The sequence below is a fragment of the Natrix helvetica genome (genome assembly GCF_964273705.1).
Source record: "Natrix helvetica genome assembly, chromosome: 12".
Taxonomy (NCBI): Eukaryota; Metazoa; Chordata; class Lepidosauria; order Squamata; family Natricidae; genus Natrix; species Natrix helvetica.
This window is the reverse complement of record NC_138556.1, coordinates 13178553-13201416: the sequence shown is the minus strand read 5'-3', so window position 1 is coordinate 13201416 and position 22864 is coordinate 13178553. Positions and strand designations below refer to the sequence as shown.

The following is a 22864-nucleotide window of genomic DNA, read 5'->3' as shown; positions in this document are numbered from 1 at the left end:
TGGAGAAAGAATGGAAGAGCCTAAAAAGCTTTACTAGGATGAATGTTTTTCTCGTTGCATTGGAAGAAAAATTAATTTGCCCTGTTGTGTTTATTGCTAGCAAATCCTAGAGATATAAAGGTAAAGGTCCACATATGTGCTAGTCGTTCCCGACTCTAGGGGGTGGTGCTCATCTCCGTTTCAAAGCTGAAGAGCCAGCGCTGTCTGAAGACATCTCCGAGGTCATGTGGCCGGCATGACTCAACGCCGAAGGCGCACGGAATGCTCTTACCTTCCTACCAAAGGTGGTTCCTATTTTTCTACTTGCATTTTTATGTGCTTTCGAATGCTAGGTTGGCAGAAGCTGGGACAAGCAATGGGACCTCACTCTAGGGATTCGAACTGCTGAACTGCCAACCTTTCTGACAGACAAGCTCAGCATCTTAGCCACGGAGCCACCTAGGGACCTAGCACCTTCCCAAAAGTTTTTGGAAGCTGAGTTTGGCATTGTTTCCAGACAGGCCCTGTTCTATATTTTTGTTTAGGAGGGTACTTTCAGCAGACCTATATGATGTCACTGGGTCAACTTCTTTCAATGCATTTATTTACCCAAGGAATCTTGACACCAAACTAGAACTATTCAACAACATCTAAATTTCAAGTCTATCCTGCCATCTACTGTTCTGGTTTGCACAATGCAGAAATCAGCATTAATACAAAAATAGCAATATCATTTAGAGTTATATACCACTTCACGGTGCTTCACAGCCCTCTCTAAGCGATTTACAGAGTCAGCATCTTGCCCCCAACAATCTGGGTTCTCATTTTACCCATCTCAGAAGGATGGAAGGCTGAGTCAACCTTCAGCCGGTCAGCATCGAACTTCTGGCAGTAGGCAGAGTTAACCTGTAATAGCAATAGCATTTAGCACTCAGACTTATAATCACAGTGCTTTAAAGCCCTCTGTAAGCAGTAAACAGTTTATAGAGTCAGCATAGTGCCCCCAACAATCGGGGTCCTCATTTTACTGACCTCAGAAGGCTGGAAGGCTGAGTCAACCAACTAACTATACCTAATAAACATGGGTTATACAAAGACACATTCAATTAAGTGCATAATACTTTGCCTCTTATATTATTTCAAGTAGAAAAATAGGAACCACCTTTGGTGGGAAGGTAACAGCGTTCTGTGCGCCTTCGGCGTTGAGTCATGCCGGCCACATGATCATGGAGACGTCTTTGGACAGCGCTGACTCTTCGGCTTTGAAACAGAGATGAGCACCGCCCCCTAGAGTCGGGAACGACTAGCACATATGCGCAAGGGGAACCTGTACCTTTACCTTTATGGTGTTAATGCATTTTCCTTTTAGACAACTAAAGGGTAGACATCAAAAACTGTGAAAAGATTTGACTACTAAATCCCAATCTTTTTTTTTCTTTTGGAAAATCTAGATGGTTCGTGTTATTTTACCCATTTGACTTTTTTTTAAAGGCAATTTTTCCTTTTCTAAATTAGACTGAATTATGATAATACAGTCTATTGTACATGCCATGCAATTATGGGGAACTCCAAAGATATTTAGAAGGCCATTATTTCTTAATGATACTGCCTCTTCGTAAAATAATTTAAACAAGAGGGGGGGGGGAATACTTTCAGGTGTTTTGCATATAGTTCCCTTTAAAATCTAGGCGATCTGATCAGATTCTCAATCTGACCTCTGCCTTTCCTCCCATGGATTGGAAGCCACTCTGTGCTAGATACAGAGATAGATTTTGTAAACATTACAGATGAAAGACAAATGTTTATTCTCTGGTTCAGGCACCCAATGACTCATCGGTTAGGAAGTTATCCACTGAAATTGCCCCTATGAATCCAATCCCATCCTAATCTAGTTCTGTGGTTATAATTTTTTTCATTTCAGAATTTTGCAGCATAAGATATAATATTCTCTCTCCCTGTCTCTCTGTCTCTCACTCTCCCTTTCTCTCTCCCCATCTGTCTGCCTCTTTCTCTCTGTGTGTGTCTGTTTCCCTCTGTCTCTGTCTCTCTGTCTCACTCTCACATATCGCTTATAAAAAAACCCACATTGTTTATAAGTATATTTGCATTAAAAAAAATGAATCCCCCATTTCCACTAACTCTCTCACTCCCCCTTTCTCTCCCCATCTCTCTCTCTCTCTCTCTCTCTCTCTCTCTCTCTCTCTCTCTCCCTCCCTCCCTCCCTCCCTCCCTCTCTCTCTCTCTCTCTCTCTCTCTCTCTGTCTCTCTCTCTGTCTCTCACTCCCGGCAGAATCTCTGCAGCTAAGCAAGAAACTCGGGAGTTTTGATGCTTTAAGTAAATGTCCCCTTTGTTTCTGAGTGAACGTAGGTTAGGCTATGGTGTGCAAGTACTTGAATTTACTCTGAGGCCATTTTCCCCCTCCAACATGTATAAATTAAGATCTGGGTGTGAAGGCATTATAAAAACACAAACCATGTTGTTATTATTTGTTGATGATCCAAATATGTCTTCATTTTGCCCTATATCCTCCTTCCTCCCTTCCTTCCTTCCTCCCTTCCTTCCTTCCTTCCTTCCTTCCTTCCTTCCTTCTTATCTGCCTCCCATTTTGCAGTTCAGGTGATTCCTTCCTTCTTTCCTTTCTTCTTTCCTTCCTTCTTTCCTTCCTTAATTTATTTGGTGCCCATTTTGCAGTTCAGGCGATTCCTTCCTTCTTTCCTTCCTCAAATTTATTTGCCGCCCATCTTGTTCAAGTGATTCATTCCTTCCTTCCTTCCTTCCTTCCTTCCTTCCTTCCTTCCTTCCTTCCTTCCTTCCTTCCTTCCTTCCTTCCCTCCCTCCCTCCCTCCCTCCCTCTTTCTTTTCTGATGATACCCTAAAACAATATTACTATATTACTCAGTTCTCCAATTGTGTTCAATGTTGATTTTTTTTTGGTTAAGGGAACGGAATCCTGGCTAATGAAAGCATCCATGATAAAGATGATAAATCACTTCACTCGGTCCCCACACTTTCCCCCCCAACAGAAGTTGATTTTTCATAGGGTAAGAAAACGTGGAGGGAAAAAGCCGATCTCTCTCTTCGGCTGCTCCAATTCTCTCTGGACTCACACAGTGAAACTCCTCTCTGCCCATATTGTATACGCACATACTTTTATCTCTTTCCCTCTTAGTCCCTAAGCAGCTTAGTAAGGAGATGCAGCACTGGAAAAACACATTTGTGATTATTCGAGCCTGGCCAGCTTTATTCCTCTTGAACTGTGTGATTACAAAAAGATGCCGCATTTTCTTGCAACTTGAAACACTGCCTTGCAATAGTGATCTTTGGTTTCAGCCCTTTAAATTGGAAAACAGAGGCCAGATTTCATTTTTTTCTCCAGCTCGCTGAAAAATGATGTTCCTTGTCAATGTCTTTATTCTTATGTTAAGCACACACCAGATAAATCACATTATAGCGTAGTGTGGCACATGAAGCAAATCCCCGGATAAATATAAGTATTGTAGCAAGTAAGGAAGAGACCTATTTATGATTAAATGACCTATGCGTGAAGGGGTTTCTTCTTGTTTTAGGTGGTTGTATGAGGAACAGAATTTGAGAAGCACTTTTCTGACAGGTGTGCATTTGAAAACTCAACAGTGGCATCTGATGTATTAGGAACTCATCAAATTTGCAGATGACACCAAGCTAGCAGGAATAGCCAACACTCCAGAAGATAGGCTTATGATACAGAAGGATCTTGACAAACGCGAACATTGGGCATTATCTAATAAAATGAAATTCAAGGGTGAAAAGAGTAAGGTTCTACATTTAGGCAAGAAAAACCAAATGCACAGGTACAGTATAGGTGGTACCTCACTCAATAGTAGTAACTGTGAGAGGGATCTTGGAGTCAGGCAAAGGAATTCAGTGGAGGATGCAATTATATTTGGAAGAGTAAGTGGTAAAAGAAAACCATCAAAAAACATAGAGGATGGACCCCATCAAAGCTGACACCAGCCAGAGCATCGACCAATTCAAAGATTGGAAAATGTGGAGAGATCTAGTCCATAAAATCACCAAGAGTCAGGCATGACTGAATGGCTGATCTCCTCCTTCTCCTCCTTCTCCTCAATCTCCTCCTCCTCAATCTCCTCCTCCTCCTCCTCCTCCTCCTCCTCCTCCTCCTCCTCCTCCTCCTCCTCCTCCTCCTCCTCCTCCTCCTCAATCTCCTCCTCCTCCTCCTCCTCCTCAATCTCCTCCTCCTCCTCAATCTCCTCCTCCTCCTCAATCTCCTCCTCCTCCTCCTCCTCCTCCTCCTCCTCCTCCTCCTCCTCCTCCTCCTCCTCCTCCTCCTCCTCCTCCTCCCAGACAGTTAGAACAATCAGTGGAACAACTTGCCTCCAGAAGTTGTGAATGCTGCAGCACTGGAAGTTTTTAAGAACAGTTTGTGTGAAATAGTATAGCGTTTCCTGCCTCAGCAGGAGATTGGACTAGAAGGCCTCCAAGGTCCCTTCCAACTTCTCTACTCTATTCTATTCTGGAAGAAGTAACGGGAGCTCACTCCATTACGCGACACTAGGGATTCGAACCACCAAACTGCCGACCTTTCTGATCGACAAGCTTAGCGTCTTAGCCACTGAGCCACTGCATCCCATCATGTAGTTTAGTAGGTGAAACTATTATCTTGGAGTGTGCAATACACAAAATAGTTATATAGCCTATCAGGTTGGGTTTGCAAAGCAAGTCAAACTACAAAAACAACAACAACAACCCCTCACAACTCACTAGGTTAATTAATACTTGTGTAAAGGAAGCCGTTAGGGTTACAGATGGTCAGATGAAGTGGGGGTTTTTTGTGCGTAAACAACAAGAAACACATTTTAAAGCATTCAACCGAATTTACTTTATGCACAATACGGTCTTGTCTCCCACACTAACCAAATAAATAAATAAGTAATACGGACAGTTTGGGGGAGAAAGAGGAAAGACTGGGACAGGAGTTGAAAGTGTGCTGTGTGGCCTATTAAGAGTGTCATCGTGCTATCCTGAATCACAAAACAACGTATGGAGGTACTGTGATGCCATTTCGAATCCTGAGCACCCCGATGTTTCCCACCTCAAAACAGGGACACACAAAATCTCGAAAGTTGCTGTGGAAGGTGTGCAAGTGTTGCGTGATATCAGCGTTAAAAAACGAGAGCCTCCCTTCATCGTAGTCCAGCAAAAGGCCAATCCTCTCTGGAGGAACTGTGATCTTAATGTCGGGTGTCATCCCATCATTGAGAAATTCATAGAGGTGGCTGCGTAAAGAGAAAGAGATCAGAAGCTTCAAATCATGGGTACTCAACTTTGGCAGCTTAAGGTAAAGGTAAAGGTTCCCCTCGCACATATGTGCTAGTCATTCCCGACTCTAGGGGGCGGTACTTCAAAGCCGAAGAGTCAGGGCTGTCCAAAGACGTCTCCATGGTCATGTGGCCAGCATGACTAAAAGCCGAAGGCACATGGAACGCCTTTACCATCCCACCAAAAGTGGTTCCTATTTTTCTACTTGCTTTTACCTGCTTTCAAACTGCTAGGTTGCCAGAATCTGGGACAAGTAACAGGAGCTCACTCTGTTATGCGCCGCTAGGGATTGAAACTGCCGAACTGCCGACCTTTTTGATCGACACGCTCAGCGTCTTAGCCACTGAGCCACTGCGTCCCTTTGGCATCTTTAATACACTTAATTATTATCTTCAGTTCCCAGAATTGGCCCTGGCTGGCTGGGGAATTCTGGGAGTTGAATTCCATGGGTTTTAAAGTTGCCAAGGTTGGATATCCCTGCTTCAAATTGGTATTCAATTTAAATTGGTATTAGCAAGCTTCTTCGGGTTCACTGGATGGTGGGGAATGGAAGGATTTATACGAATTCAGGATTCAGAGCTTCATTGCAAAAACATATTCCCCCCCCCCTTTTCTCATGTTGTGCACATGTGCAGACCTTTTTAGGTGCAAATGTGCACATGTTCAGAGCGCATGTCTGCCATGCACGCAAAATGTTTTGCACGCCGAACTGGAAGTAATGCTGACAGCAGCCCACCTCTGGTAGGGAACTGGGATTTTGCAACACCACTCCCGGCATAGTTTGAATTTTTGAGATTTGTAACTCTTGATGTGGCCCTCAACTGTTTAGGAAATCCACTGAAAATAGGCTTACGTTGCAGTATAAAAATCTTGCAAGCTGGTTGCAACATCATCCCAAGGGTTAAGATTAAGGTGTACCTGGAGGAAGTCATGGTGTGCTTCATACACCAGGAGGAGTGGCTTTCGCCCAAGGAATCGCCTCTTGGTACATTTTCAAAAGCCACACCAATGCAATATTCGGTATTCTCATCAACATCGACCTCCCAGTAATGTTTTCCTTGGAATGGGATCGGGTATCCCAACACAGCAATGGATCTGGCAAAAAGAGAGAGGGAGGGAGGGAACATAGGTCAACTGTCAAGATGTTCACTTTCTTGATGGAACTGAGTCATCTTCTGCATCGCCTCTTCTAGCAATAGCATTTAGATTTATATGCCTCTTTGCAGTGCTTTATATCCCTAAGTGGTTTACAGCCTCTTGCCCCCAACAATCTGGGTCCTCATTTTACCCACCTCGGAAGGATGGAAGGCGGAGTCAACCTTGAGCCTGGGGAGATTAGAACTGTCAAACTGCAGGCAGCTGGCAGGCAGCAGAAGTAACCTGCAGTACTGCACTCTAACCACTGCGCCACCGAGGCTCATTATCCCCAAAATTGGGCATTAGTTAAGTTGTAGATAAAAGGATTGGATTTTTGAGATTTCCGGGGAAGAAACGGCGGAGTGTCAATTAAATAAGGGACCGGACATGTGCAGCTTGAGATATCATACTGCATATGGCTCTATACTTGGAGTAGGATTCCCCAACCCCAACCCCATTTAAAGGGGTCAACTCTCTTCCTTTTGAGAGAGATCCTAAGATCCTAACTTGGGGACTGTCACGAAGAAGTCTTCAACTCCAAATTAAGGTGAACCTGGAATTGTAGGAGGAGTGACAGAGCATGGGGTGGAGTCAAAAGAGGAATCAGCTTAGAGTCTGTATGTTGTCACAAGCAGATTACGTCCAATCCCTCTCGAATTCCCTTGGCCCTTATCTACTGCAGTGCCAAGATTGTGCTAGCCATTTTTTAGTAGATTCCTGTACATAGATTAATAATTAGTACATGATTAATACAATATATTAATCAGAACTTCAAACGTGGCCCTGAACTTTTGTACCCGACAGGGGTTTACCTGGGTCTTAAGACAGCCTTCCCAGTTGATCTTGGCCATGAGGTATTTGGAGAGATGATCTTGTATGATCAATTATAAGTAGCAGTATCAAGGGTTTTATCCATTATAGATACTACTTGTTCTATTTAGAACTAGCTGATAACCCGGGTATTTATTTATAGGGGGGTAAATGTCCAGACCAAATGTAATTTCTAATGTTGGATTTCCCCCTTACTAGAGGAAGCCCCCTTGTGGAGTACTGTGAAGGCATTACGGTGGCAACTCCACTGCGCTGTACAGTAGAAGTCATTTTACGGCAGTACAGTAGAAGCCATTTGAAGGCACAACAGGAGGTATCATAACAGAACACCCCCTCCAAGGGAATGTTAAGGGGTGTCTTACCCCCACAGTATTTGTTTCCAGAGAGTAAGTCATCTGTGTACCAAGTTTGGTTGAAATTGCTCAAGGCGTTCCAGAGTTAGGCTGGAAAACACACACACACAGAAACACACACACAGAGCCGTGTGTGTGTGTGTGTGTGTGTGTGTGTGTGTGTGTGCGTGTTAAGGGAAAAGCACCTGGTATGTCCAAATATGGGAGGGAGCATACTGCTAATTATTATTAGTGGCTAATACAACTACCTAACATGTAAAAAGAGCCCAGGCTCAAATCTCAGTAAGGGTATGGCTAGCTGATGAGAGCTAAATAGCTTGAAATAGATCTATACTATTCTGCCTTTATTTATTTATCAGCACAAATGCAACACACACACACACACACACACACACACAAACATACGTATATCTTTATGCTGTCTTTAAACTGCAGAAGCAACATCCTAACTCAGAATCAGAAGCTCTAAAATTCAACCCCTGTAACTGTTTTTCACCTTTTGCTTTGAGCTGTTGTGAGCAGTTTTTAATACTGTCCAAAGGGCATTTTCAGAGGCCCAGGGTCCTTTTTAAAGAAAGGGTCATGAAGCAATAACATGGGATTAAAGAATGCAGGCTAGGCACAAAGAACCCAAACCTTGTAAAACTGTCTTCACCAAAGGATGTGTCACTTTGGGCACTCTTGGTTTCGTGGCAGGCCAATGTCAGCCCATCTTCCAGGATGGACAACAAGGGATGAGCTGTCTTTTCGTTGAGGGTAAATACAGTTCCTGTAGGAGAAATGAAATCTGGCTGTAACTATTCAGTCCCGTGAATTTGCTGGTACTCGCTTACTGCCACGTGTGCTCAAAAGTCCCATTGTCCTCATCCAAACCAACTTTTTTTAGCGAAGCTTTTAGTGGCTTCTTAAGGTATTGCTTTGAAACAGATTAAACTACCTGTGAAGTTCTTAGTGCTCTCTGAGCTTGGTGGTTTTCTTGCAGACGTTTCACGACCCAACTATGTAACATCATCAGTGCTAAAGGGGGTGGGGTGTGTGGAGAAGAGGAGGAGGGGAGGAAGGGGAAGGAAGAGGAAGAGGACTGTGGGGTCCTTAGTGCTTTCTGAGCTTGGTGGTTTTCTTGCAGATGTTTCATCACTCAACTATGTAACATCATCAGTGCTAAAGGGGGTGAGGTGTGTGAAGAAGAGGAGGAGGAGGAGGGGAGGAAGGGGAAGGATGAGGAAGAGGACTGTGGGGTCCTTAGTGCTTTCTGAGCTTGGTGGTTTTCTTGAAGATGTTTCATCACTCAACTATGTAACATCATCAGTGCTAAAGGGAGTGCGTGTGTGGAGAGAAGAAGGGGAGGAAGGGGGAGGAGGAGGAGGAAGAGGACTGTGGGGTCTTTGGTACTCTCTGTGCCACGCCCACAGAACCAGTAGTAAAAATCCTACCACTGACCCAGATGGACATTTCTTCCAACAGCTTATTTTGGGAAATGAAGTAAAATAATTTTTAAGAAGCACGACCAGAAGCAATGTATGCCACCATTTGCAAAAGGTGCATGCTAAGAGTACATTCTTACTACCTGTGCTCAGGATAGAAGCTGGCTCACTCCTTTCACTTGATCCTCCTATATTGAGGGCCTTCACAAACAGAAGATAACTTTGTTTTGGCTCCAGCTGAATCAGTGCCTCGCAATTTGGAATTCCAACAACTGATCTAGGGAGAAAAGTGGAAAAAATGTTTAGAGCCACATTTAAAAAGAAGAATAAGGTGGGTTTTTTTTTTTTTGTGATCCTGGGAACCTCAGAAAGAGTTGAGATGTAACACAGAAAGATACTTCTTTTGTACCATATTGGAGATACTGGAGATTAACAAGAAAGAAAAGAATTTAACAAGCTTTGCATGGTATCAGTAGACCTGGTAACTGATTGTGGCTTTTTTCCACCTGGGAAATCCATTCCAGGGCCCAGTCTGCTACCCTGCCTTTGAAAATTTCTGCCAGTTGATTTCCTCCTTGGGTGAGCTGACCATCCCTGGGCATAGCAGAAACATCACAGCATAATAGGGAACCTTCAATCTCTGAAATTGACCAAGGGCTTATGAAATTGACCAGAGAAAAACAAAGTGCTAAGGAAATGGTGGGAAGGAGTTAGCACCCTCTTCCACATCTCTGTTTCCTTGATAAGCAGGAAATAATTTATTTCTCTTACTAAGAGTAAATACGAATGAATATTCTATGAGTATTTGCAGACAGGAAAGAGAAAGAAAGAAAGAAAGAAAGAAAGAAAGAAAGAAAGAAAGAAAGAAAGAAAGAAAGAAGAACAAAAAAGAGAAAGAAAAAGAAAGAAAGAAAGAGAAAGAAAGAAAGAAAGAAAGAAAAAAAGAAAGAAAGAAAGAAAAAGAAAAAAGAAAGCAGGCAGGCTGGAGAAAGGCAGGGAAGCAGAGAGGGAGGGAGGGAGGGAGGGAGGGAGGGGAGGGAAGGAAGGAAGGAAGGAAGGAAGGAAGGAAGGAAGGAAGGAAGGAAGGAAGGAAGGAAGGAAATGGCATATTGGTAGCAAAAACCATTGGGGAAAAAATGATTTTGCCTATAATTTGCTGTCTTCTACCTGCTCATGTGCTAGATCTTACATTGTAATGCTGCTCCCTATTGGGAAATTGCAACATTGTGGAAAATGATCATGGGCAAAAGGAGTTCTAGGATTGGATATTTCTTTTATGCTCCCTTTGACCTGCACTCCCAAAGCTTTCAGTAACTTGAGCAAATTTTGCTTCTTAGACTTGCTCCCGAGTTTGATTCTACTAAAAAGATCCAGTGTATCGCTGAATAGGGCCATGAACTCATGATATGGTATGATACGTGCAGATCATCAAACCCAGTGCAACTTACTCAGTGAGAATTTCGCCTCCATCTCCGCCAGCCATCTTCGATAATTCCACAGTGTAGGAGTCCACAGGATTAATATTTCCACATTCCCATCTCACCAATGCAGAGTATTCACAGCTCTGAATCACCTTCTCTTTGATAACGGGGGGCAAAGGAGCTGAAAATGTGGAGTGGAGAAGAGTCTTTTGAAGCATTAAAAAACGAAAGCTGGTTTTTTGTGGAGTGAAAATTCTAGACTATAAATTGCAAAGACTCGAATCACTAATGAACTATTGGGCCTTGGATTTCTAGGTTGCCTTCCCAGCTGGGAAGAGAATTCAAGACAATCAACAACCCAAAAGACATCCTACAATGAGAAATTTAGCAAATTCTGCTCAAAAGCCACCAGCAAAATGACAATATTGACTTAAACCTCTTCCCCACCTTTGAATATAACTAAAATAAGACAACTGTTAGGGATGTAACCCTAGTCTTGGCTTGGCAATGTATATAAGCCATGATTGTAAGACAGTGAGACCAACTAATCCATGGAATGACCTGCCTCCAGAAGTTTTCTAACCACATATTAATTTCTATCCAAAATTTCCTTGCTTTTATGCAGATCCACCACATGTGGTTATATGTGCCAGGTATTTGTCTTCATTTCCAACCGTTTGGGGACATATTGCTAAACGGATAGGATTATGAGCTTAATCTCTCCCCCACTGTTTACAAAAAAAATACCTTTTGGCAACTAGTCCCCACTTTGCATATGCCAATAAAAAGCTATTGTTTTCCTAAACCAAAAGATAACATCAAAAGCCATTTACCTGTCATATACACGGCTCTTTCGCTCTCTGAGCTGACCCCAGCTCTGTTAATTGCCTTTACCCAAAATTCGTATTGTGTGTTTGGCACCAGCTGAGCAACGGTGCAGTATGTTTCCTTCACATTTAGCTTAAATTCTGCAATCAGAAAGTACAAAGATTGAAGGAATTCTTTGAAATTGCAACAGATTCTTAAGTAATAGCTCGTTTCATGCAGGAATAACAGCATGTTATGCTGAGGTCTTTCTCTTTTAAACTTGGTTTGGACTGAACAAGCCACAAATTGAGGGTAGCTCTCAGATAGACTCTTTGCTAATTTCCAGAGCTCACATTGTAAAGCTTTAATGGCCCGTATAGCAAGTAAAATTTATTAAACTTCTAATTAGAGCAATCAGGATGCTTAGAAGAAAAGCAGCAGATTACTTTTTTAAATCTGGGAACTAGTATATTAATGGGTAGAAAATAGCAGTAGATGTTAGAAACCTGGATATGTAAACAAAAGTGTGTAATAGAATAATGAACATCGAATAATTAAGATAAGTAAAATTTAGGATTATTGGGAGATTAATTGGCTATAAATGTGATGCCTATTGGATATTTATAGATGTTTGACATTATTAATGGATGATAGATAAAATTGAACAGAGGGCCTAATCAAACAATGTGAAATTCTTAATAAAATGAAGATGAATAGGTATAAAGGCAGAAATCAGAAATGGGAAAAAGATTACTATTTCAATCTGGAAACTATTCTATTAATGGGTATAAAATAGCAGCAGAAGTTAGAAACCTAGATATGCAAACAAAGATGAAGTAATTTGTACAATTGAATAACGAACATTGAATAATTAAGATAAATAACCCGTATAATTATTTGGAAACTAATGGCTATAAATGTGATGTTTACTTGATGCTTATAATGTTTGATATTATTAATAGATTATAGATAAAATTGAACAGAGGGCTTAATCAATTAACACAAAGTTTTCAATAAGGATAAGTGAAGATGAATAGCTATTGAGAATAATAGCTACAACTATTGCGTGTATGAGATTTACTATCTGTTTTCAATAGAGATTGTAGAGATTGTACCCATATGGTATACTGTTATCGTGAATATAGAAATTTTATTCATAACCAAGAAAATTGCGCAATAAAAATATATAAGAAAGAAAGAAAGAAAGAAAGAAAGAAAGAAAGAAAGAAAGAAAGAAAGAAAGAAAGAAGAGCAGCAGATAATAAAATTGGCAGGTAGATGGGAAGGAAATGCCGCTTTCATTTCTGTCTTGCAAGATCTGCCTCCAGGTGGATGTTGTCATTAAGAGTTTAGTTAGAGAAGTGGGTTCCCCCCCCCATTCTACCTGATCTGGCTTTAGTCTCTTTACCTTCTTCCTCCTTGCTTGATGTACCATTGCTCACTCGCTTGTAGTAGAGTTGGTAGCTTTCCACAATGTCTTCAGAGAAAAAGCTCCAGCAAACTTTCACAGACGTCCCCGTAGCTGAGTTGGGATCTTGAGCATTCATCACGGGTGCACAAGGGGGTGTAAAAACTACAATCAGAAAGGGAGAAGTCAGTTTTAAGATTTTGCAAAAGACGACAGGAAACTTCCAGACTTGGGTATTTACTCCTTGGTGAAAACTGCCAATGCACCAGGATGGCATTTAACCGAGAAGATGGACTTCCTTTTCTACCAAAATCAATATTACTTCCATGAGCATCTGTGAGAAATGCATTTTGAGAGCTAGAAATCTTATTAGCTACATTTGTTACAAGGAGACAAATTTCTTGTGTATCTAATCACATTTGGTCAAATTAAGTTATTCTATTCTATTCTATTCTACCTTACCCTACCCTACCCGCTGTACTCTACTCTACACTATTCTATTCTATTCTATTCTATTCTATTCTATTCTACCTTACCCTACCCGCCCTACTCTACTCTACTCCATTCCATTCTATTCCTATTCCACTCCACTCCACCACTATTCTATTCTATTCCTTATTCTGTTCAATTCTATTCTACTCTACTCTATTCATTTCCTACTCTATTCTACTCTACTCTACTCCATTCCATTCCATTCCTATTCCTATTTCACTCCACTATTCCTATTCCATTCCTATTCCATTCCTATTCCATTCCTATTCCATTCCTATTCCATTCCATTCCATTCTATTCTATTCTATTCTACCTTACCCTACCCGCCCTATCTACTCGACTTGACCTATTTCATTATGTTTCATCCAACTTCAGTGTCCATTAAATCAAATCATTTTTTTCTTGTGTTGACCAGACCTACTTTTTGCTTTGCCAGAGCTACTTGGTTGGCCAAGCCTACTTTTTGATGTATGGCTTCCATCGTATCCTCAAAAGCCTATCGTGGCTTTCAGATGAAACCTGTTGCACCTCCCCAACATGGAGATTTATTTACGGAGATCTCTTTTTCTTTTTTCTTTTTCCAAATTGATGGATTATCCAGATTTGTTGATATGTTGAGAATGGTATAAGTCATGGATGTATGAAGTTAGAGCAACCATAATATAAATCAGGGGTGGTATTTTCCTCCCCAAAAACTAAGGTGCGCCTTATACTCCAGAAAATACGGTAAGTCCTCTAGTAGCCTCTCATGAAAAAGAAACTTCTCCAAATATATAATGATATATTTGCATCTGTTTCTTTTCTGGAAAGATTTCAGTAATTCTAAACTATGCATTTAAAGTACATTGCTTTAGGAAATAAAATCACCAGCTTCCAACTCAACCTATTGTTTGTATTTGGTACCCTAATGGACTTACTTGGGAAAGAACTGACAGACTCCATTAGTTCCTGAATGTCTGAGCAATGAATGGTTCGCTCTTCAAACTCTGCTGGGGTCGATAAGTCTACACTCACATCCTTTTTCAAGAAGGAATGTACTCTGAAAATGCCACAAAAATCAGCGTTAGATGGCTTGTGTGGAGATTTACGCTGCTCCCAAACATTTCTACTATATTACACATCTAACGCATGGACTGCACCCTTCAATTCTATACAGAATCCATTTACAAAAAAAAATATTCATAAAAGACAGTATGAATATCTCAAGTTAAACATGTTCATTAAGAATTGCAGACTCCCAAGTAATGTGTGTGTTTTTTAAAAATAGTAGTTTCAAGGTACAGGCAAGTTCAAATAAGGCATTGTTTCATACAACAGAGCTGGAGTCCCAATAGTAGCATACTGAGTAAACTAACAGTAAGGCCAAATGTTAACGTTGTGGCAGGGTGATTACAGAAAGGATGACTATAGAGGGAGGAAAACAAAAAGGAAACCTCTTTGAAAGACAGCATTTCAATATTACCTCTGAATTGTTGCAACTGCAGTCTGTTGAAGAAAGAAAAATGGGTGATTCCACTAATATATTACATATGTACACAGATGTATGCATACATGCCCAAGTGCATTAATGATGCACTGACTTTTCCCCCCCTCTACTTAAAATTGCTGTAAATCTCATGGCCAAGGCCTATGGATTTTTCCTCAAAAGTATATCCCGATATGTCGAATGAAGCAATTTATTTTATTCTATATTTTATTATTAATTTTATTAATTTTATTTATATTTTATTTATTTTATTTATTATTTATTTTATTTTATTATTTATTTTGTTTATTATTTTATTTATTTTATTTATTTTATATTTTATTTTATTTATTTTATTCATCATTTTATTCATTTTATTCAATTTATTTATTTTATTATTTATTTTATTTATTTATTGTTTTATTTATTTTATTATTTTATTATTTATTCATTTATTTATTTTATTATTTTATTATTTTATTTATATTATTTTATTATTTATTATTTTATTTAAGTTTTATTTATTTTATTTATTTTATTTATTTATTTAGTTCCGTTGATAGGTAGTAACTTGGCCGGGCATGTGCCCGAACCTGTTCTAGGTGGCGCTGTGGCAGCGCCATGCAATTTTTTTTACTTATGTACATGCGTGTATAGTGCGCCCCCCCCCAAAGCGCATCCCTGACGCGAACTGGCAGTAACAGAAGCCGGAACCCATCTCTGGCTGGTGCGCTTATGTACGCCCCTTACAGACCTCTTAGGAATGGATGTAAGGGGTCCACGGTTGAATGTTTGAGATTGGAGCTGTGGGGGTTTGAGGATGTAGCAATGGAGTCAGGTAGAGCATTCCAGGCATTGACCACTCTGTTGCTGATGTCGTATTTTCTGCAATTGAGTTTGGAGCAGTTTACCCTGAGTTTGTATTGATTGTTTGCCCGAGTATTATTGCGGTTGAAGCTGAAGTAGCCTTAGAGAATTGAAATCGCAAAGCAGAGATTGAAATAATGTCTTCATTATTGATTGATCGGAGTTGTCTGATCAAATGGCAAAATAGATCTCTCGTAATACAAACACAGAAAGGGGGGGGAGGGCAAAATAAAAAGGCCATCTCACAATCCCAGCGCAAACCGCAAGGTAGAATTTTAATAATTTCATAATAGCAATTTAATAATTACAAAATACTAGCCCTTTTAGCAGAAAATCCAGAACGGTGACTCCTACAGAGACCCACCGGTTTAGGGGAGGTGCTCTGGATCACTCTGATCATCATTTTGGTCGTAAATTGAGGACTACCTGTACAACACAAGCTCATTCTATACTGAAGTTTAGATGCAATCCTAAATAACCTTTGCGTCTCTGGTGGTGCCTTGGTACTCATTGGCTCTGGGGAGGGGATGCTTTCTATCCTGTACCTTGAGGGCTTCTAATTTTTTTTCACCCTGGTCAAGATTTTCAATGGTTTCCATCAGATCTTTGCAAGTATCCAGGTTCTCTCCACAATTGACCAGTTCTTTGTACAAAGCTTCCAGTTTCTCTTTCTTCTCCTCCCCCAAAGCCTGCATATTGTCTTCGTAACGTTGCTCAAGGATCTGCACGATGTCATCGTAACGCTTCTCAAAGTTGTGCTGCTGCCTGGTAAAATTCTCCTGGAAAGGAATATTTTGGGTTCAGTTGAGGATGCTCAAAAGTGTTGGCAATTCAACCTGGAGATTGCTCTAAGAAAAGATTTATATACTTTTATTCATACAACACCAATTTAACCCTTCATGGATTCCTGCATAGAATCCTTGCAACTCGAGTAAATTCCAGAAATTGTCTGAAGTGGTGTAAGGTTTCCTGTCTAAGGAGAGGGTTGGACAAGAAGACCTCCAAGGTCCCTTCCAACTCTGTTTTTCTATTCTATTCTATTCTATTCTATTCTATTCTATTCTAAAGGTAAAGTTTCCCTCGCACATATGTGCTAGCTGTTCCCAACTCTAGGGGGCGGTGCTCATCTCCGTTTCAAAGCCAAAGAGCCAGCGCTGTCCAAAGACATCTCCGTGGTCATGTGGCCAGCATGACTAAACGCCAAAGGCACACGGAACGCTGTTCCCTTCCCACCAAAGGTGGTCCCTATTTTTCTACTTGCATTTTTTTCGTGCTTTCGAACTGCCAGGATGGCAGAAGCTGGGACAAGTCACGGGCGCTGACTCCTTTATGCGGCACTAGGGATTTGAACCGCTGAACTGCCAATCTTTCTGAACGACAAGCTCAGAAAAAACAAAATGAAAGTTTCCTTTTATTCCCATTGCAAGCACAAAATCCGCAAGCAATGTCCAGATAGAAACAAAATGAAATATATTCTCTTCTTTGGATCAAGGAATCAACGTAGCCATCTCTGCTTCTCCTGGTGACACTTTGACCTGCGGTGTGACACAACAACACATTTTGAACAGTTGGAGAACTTAAACCTGAAGTTTCTGACCACCTTCTTGGTCTACGCATGAAATGTCAAGAGGCTAGGGTGGGCCTTTAGGGGTGGACCTTCCTTTCCAGTTCACTTAGAATCATGAACTTAATTCGTGAGAGCATCTTACCTCTACTGTAATAAAAATTTCCTCCAAGTGGCTAGCAAAACTCTCCAGGTGAGTGATTTGGTCTTCCAATCGGCCAATATTGTTCTGAAGTGCATCCTTTTAAAACAAAAAAAGCAGTTAAGTGTCTTGCAGCCTAGCTGTTCTGACCGAGGCTTCCCGAGAGCATGAAGCAAACTCCTGGTCCCGACAAAAAAAAAAACCTTTTATTAATTTCCTGTGAATTCTCCCCATTCACATCCAGCAAAGTCTTTCAAGGGAGGATTTTCAGTCACAGACCTTATCTGGCTTGGAGAGCTGCCAGGCCGATATCTGCAGAACCTGGCAAGGTGTCTCAGAGAGTCACCAACCAATTAAGCGAACTAATTGTCTCCTGCAAACTCCATTTCCCTTTCGCTCCACTTTTATTTCCTCTGGGAGGGGGAATTCATCGTCCACCTGTGGCCTTACTCCCAAGTCGACCCCTGTTCTTTAGCTGTTCCCTTCGTCTGGCAACTGGGAACAGGCTCCAGCTGTTCATCTGCCTGACTGATGTCTGACTCTAAAGGCAGCTGATAACTGGCATACAGCTGTGGCCCCCTCTCTGTCTCCGACCCAGAGCCCTCATCATAGCCTTCCCCAGACTCCAGGACTGGCCCATGTTCCTCCCCAACCTCCTCACTGTCTGAATCTGCTGCCAGCTCTGCTGGTTACTGGTGGGCCACAACACTAGCCAAATGATTCCTGCTTCCTACCTGGATTGGCTTTACACGATCCTCACCTTTGCGATTTCCACCACTGCCGCGAGAGACATGACTTCATGCTCTTGATGTCCATTATTCTTGCTATTGAAGAGTGTCACTGGAACACAGCAAGTAATGCAATATAGTTCTTTCTCTTGGTAGGACCGTTGGCTCGCCTCCTTATCCTCAGGAGCATCATTGTCACTCTTCTCATTATTTCCTCTTGCACGGTCTGTGGGTTGCTGGTCCCGATACTCCACATGAGGTGCCAGTTGCTTCTCTGCATCTTGTGTTGCCCTCTTTTCGTGTGGAGATAGATCTCGCCTTCGGAACGGTTCCTCGGGAAATAAATCTTCAAGGGAGTCATAAAGTTCCAAATGATAAAACCTGGGACTGTCTGGCTCATCCTTTTTCAACGAAGAGTCCATGGTGGAGAAAGAACATTGGACGCCAAGTCAACAGGACAAGAATAGATCTTGCGTGCTGCCTCTCTCCTTTCTGCTAAGAACAATAAAAGTACAACATGCAATGGAATTTATGCTTAACATCTCAAAGAGCCAAGAAGGTTCAAGTTGAGTAATATCAGGAGATCCCAAGGAAATCCAACAAAACTGGAAATACGGGGAACTGGAGATAGCATTTGGAAACACCAACCCGCTTCCAGTCTCTTGCCAAGAAAAATCCATAGATGTACTTTGGACTTATCAGGATGCACATGGAAGAATTAGATGTCTAGGAAACAGATAAGTTAAAGGTAAAAGTTCCCCTCGCAGATATGTGCTAGTCGTTCCCAACTCTAGGGGGCGGTGCTCATATCCATTTTAAAGCCGAAAAGCCAGCGCTGTCAAAAAACATCTCCATGGCCGGCATGTCTCAATGCCGAAGGCACACCGAACACTGTTCCCTTCCCACCAAAGGTGGTCCCTATTTTTCTACTTGCATTTTTTACGTGCTTTCAAACTGCTAGGTTGGCAGAAGCTGGGACAAGTAACGGGAGCTCACTCGGTTACACGGCGCTAGGGGTTCGAAACGCCAAACTGCCGACCTTTCTGATGGACAAGCTCAGCGTCTTAGCCTCTGAGCCCCCTAGGAAACAGATAATAAGGAACAAAAAATCAGAAACCCTAGTTAATTTCCTAATAGCCAGAGATTGCTGGGTTCGGACAATGATAGTAGGTAGGTGAAGTTCTATCACATATGCAGATGGACTTAATATTTTTAGCCCCTTTCCTTTTTTTGGGTTAATTTCCTTTCCTTTAAAAGAAACACATCATTTTGGACTTCCAGTGTAGCTTTTCTCTTTCAGAATGTTAGAAAATCAGAAAAGAAAGAGATTATTATAAAATATGGAATAGAATGTATAAGTGGCTAGAAAACAGAAGCCAAAACAGGAAACAGAAGTCTTTTTTTTTTGCTTTTTCTAAACTAGTATTGAATAAAAATTAACCAAAGTTACTAATTACTATCAAACTTAAAGTATTGACCGTAATGTAAATACAATGATGATACGAACAAATTATTATTGTTACAAATGGGAGTACAACTGTTATTACACTATTACAGATGTTAAAGCCGATAAAAAGGCAATGTAGAATAGAGAACTATAAAAGTTAATATGTAAGCTGATACAGAAGGTTGTAAAACTATTTTATATTGTTATGTGTATTTTGTTTTTTCTGTATTTGTTGTGTCCCCCCCCTTGTTTTTAAAGGTTGAAATGTTTACTAGAAACTATTTTTTAAAAAAAGAATGTTAGAAAATCAGGTTACCCATTCTAAGCCAATGTGGTCTATGGGGGTCTCAGAACTTTGTTTCCTCTTAAGGGCTGCAAGGAAAACATATGGTCAAACTTTCCTTCTTATTTTACGTTAGTATCCTTTGCAAAGACAGAGGTCTGAGACCTTTGATTGCAGCCTCATAGGATTCCTATCCCTGCTCAGATCAAAAACCAATAAGTGCAAATAACAACAGCAAGGGACAGAATCCAACAATATAAACTTTTAAAACAGGATTCTAAACAGAGAGCAAAAGGTCCTTTTTCTTTTTTTTTGAAAAAAAACAACCCTTTTATTGAGAATTTAAACCATTATTTACATATACCTTTAAAACTAGTTTTGTATAAGTTGCAATCCTTTTGACAGTACTAACATAATCATTTACTATTCAAATGCATTTTTATATATTTCTAATTATTCCTATATCTATACATCTATGTTTCTAAGATGTACATTTCATTTTCCTATTATTTATCCATTGATACCAGGTTTCTCAAACTGTATAATATTCTGAGTCTTCCTTGTCTCTTAACTCCAATGTGAGTTTATCCATTTATGCACAATCAAGAATCTTTTGGATTATCAAACAGTCTGTCGGCATGGTATCACGTTTCCAACTTTGTGCGAGTGTTATTCTCGCTGCCGTAATTATGTGCAAAATTAAATATTTTATCTCTTTCGTATACTTTCGTATTCCTTCTTCTTTTTCAAGTAGCCTTCCATTAAAGGTTGCTCCTAGCAGGCAGTCCTCCCCTCCCCAAAATGCTAAACGCCATTAATAGTATAATGCCAAACATTTGTTTCAATTTGATTTATTAAACATAAACACTATGGGGATTTTTCCTACAGGCACATGGGAAAATACATTTATGTGTGTGTAGCATTGTAAAGGAAATACAGCTGTTCAATTGCCCCTAATTGAAACTGATCAGCAATGAGATCTTAAGGAAAAATTGTGCACCGAGCTATGTACGAACGCACTTTTAAGCATTTTAACTTGAAAAAAAATTGCCTCCTTTTTAAAGTGAGGAATTACTTTCTTAAAAAGAACACTTGCCTTTTCTGTTAAGGATCCATACTTTCTTCTTATGGTTAAATGATCGTGACGCATTTCGGTTCCTCCATATCAAAACTTGATTTTCCAAGCCTTGCCATCTTTCTGTAACTGGAAACTTAGTGCTGTAATATTAGACAAGGGGTTTCTCTCTCCCCCCCCCCCCCCCACTCCATGAATAGCATGCCTACTATTAGCAAGGGAGCAAAGATAGATCAGCACCTGTCCATAAAGCTCCCTTAAATGTCATGGCAGAAAATGTCGCATCCAAATCCTACTGAAACCGCCGAGGCCTGAAAGTTTTAGAGAGACCCGTTTTTAAAAATGTCTTCTTTAGAAAGGGAAAAGGAGGGGAAGAAACGGAGGGGAAGTAGGAGTAGGAGAGAGGGTAGGAAAGAGAAGAAGAGGAGTGAGGGAGAGGAAGGGGAAGGAGAGAAGGGAAAGGAGAGGAGGAAAGAAGAAAGTAGAGAAGGAGAGAAGAAGGGAAGGAAGGAGAAAAGGGGAAGGAAGAAGTAGGTTTGTTGTAAAATAAGATAGGTTCATGGGATGGTAGAAAAGCAATCTCGACTATATTTTTCACTTTAGGGAAGGAAAAAATTGTTATAAATGTTAAAAGATAACACATATTATTATTAATAATAATAATGAGATTGTATATTTGTGAAGGTATGTTTGAGAAATAAAAATAAAAAAACCTTTTTCAAAAAAGAGAGTCTTCTTTAAGCTGTGTGGAAGAAAGAGCGCACAGTAGCATCAATTGCCAAAGGTGAAGATGGAGAGAATGAGGAATTAATATGCTCCATATTTTGGGGACAAAGTCAGACTGGCAGTTATACAGAATGCCTTTTACATATTATATACACATACGGCTCTAACCTTCTCTTTATTCATGTAGTCAGGCTGTATTACTATTATCCTTCTTCTCTTTCCCATGACCTTCTCCAATTGGTATCTTCTGATTTATTACTTTGTTCTTTGCATACTCATGATTTATTATTGTATCTTATGATTTATGATTTATCACTATGTTGTTTGTATGTATGCTTAGGTTTGTACGTACACTGAGAACTTATGCACTGGAGGCAAATGTTGCAATCGCGCTTGGCCAATAAAGAAGAATTCTATTTGCGGGCCACTAGCAAAGAGCCACAATTGTATATTTGTATCAACACAAGCTAGGGGGTACCTGTGTCTGATCTTAAGCAAACACAGTCCTTCCCCAGGGAAGCTATAAAGCATCACAAACCTCAGAATAAAACTATATTCTAATTCAATTGGGCTTTTAGGAGCTATTATTGTTTGCTTATTTCCTATGTTACACTCTTACTAGCCTCGTCTACCATTTGCAAACCATGTGTGGGACAATGTTTAAAATCCCCTAGACATGGTGGAAGAACTTGCATTTTCTAACATTGGAAAATCGAGCGGCTTGGTATTATTAACAAAATCCAAAATGAGTATTTTTTACAGCCAGGGGGAGGCACCTGTGACACCCCAGTGCATTAAAAGCATAGTGTGGTTTTTTTCTGATTTATACTGCAGAAAAAACAGTGACTACCAACCTGCCTTTCACTGAGGACCTGTATTCTGCACGAGTCAAAAAGAATGCCATCACTCTGCTAAACAAATAATTCCCTCAACACTGTCAAACCATTCACTAAGGCTGCATTACTATTACCATCTCCTCCCACTTATGACTGTAACTTTGTTGCTTGTATCCTTACGATTTATAGTGATATTGTTTCCTGATTGCTTATTTGTACCCTATGATTATCATTAAGTGTTGCACCTTATGATTCTTGACAAATGTATCTTTTCTTTTTATGTACACTGAGAGCACATGCACCAAAGATGAATTCCTTGTGTGTCCAATCACACTTGGCCAATAAAGAATTCTATTCTATTCTATTCTATTCTATTCTATTCTATTCTACTCTACTCTACTCTACTCTACTCTATTCTATTTCTATTCTATTTCTATTCTATTTCTATTCTATTTCTATTCTATTTCTATTCTATTTCTATTTCTATTCTATTTCTATTCTATTCAGCATTGCCCTTGCAATTAGGGTTGGAGGGTATTTTTTCCCTTTCCTTCCAATC

The 22864-nt window shown here is 40.4% G+C and overlaps 1 protein-coding gene across 3 annotated transcripts; it reads right to left on the bottom strand.

Annotated features, from left to right (window-relative positions):
• Positions 1–4834: 4834 nt before the first annotated feature.
• Positions 4835–20896, bottom strand: FSD2 (fibronectin type III and SPRY domain containing 2). Of its 3 annotated transcripts, XM_081964889.1 has the most exons (14): positions 20765–20873; positions 18869–19018; positions 17971–18426; positions 17214–17309; positions 15984–16283; positions 14635–14657; positions 14090–14211; positions 12681–12845; positions 11299–11433; positions 10493–10646; positions 9188–9321; positions 8257–8389; positions 6218–6394; positions 4835–5256 (listed from the first exon to the last, which is right to left on the bottom strand). In XM_081964889.1, the coding sequence occupies exons 3-14, from the start codon at positions 18358–18360 to the stop codon at positions 5007–5009; spliced, it is 2079 nt and encodes a 692-aa protein (XP_081821015.1). In that variant the 5' UTR covers positions 18361–18426; positions 18869–19018; positions 20765–20873; the 3' UTR covers positions 4835–5006. The 3 variants fall into 3 exon arrangements, with proteins under 3 accessions (XP_081821015.1, XP_081821014.1, XP_081821016.1); XM_081964888.1 differs by lacking the exon at positions 18869–19018 and having other exon boundaries at positions 20761–20896; XM_081964890.1 differs by lacking the exon at positions 18869–19018 and having other exon boundaries at positions 16050–16283; positions 20761–20896.
• Positions 20897–22864: the final 1968 nt, after the last annotated feature.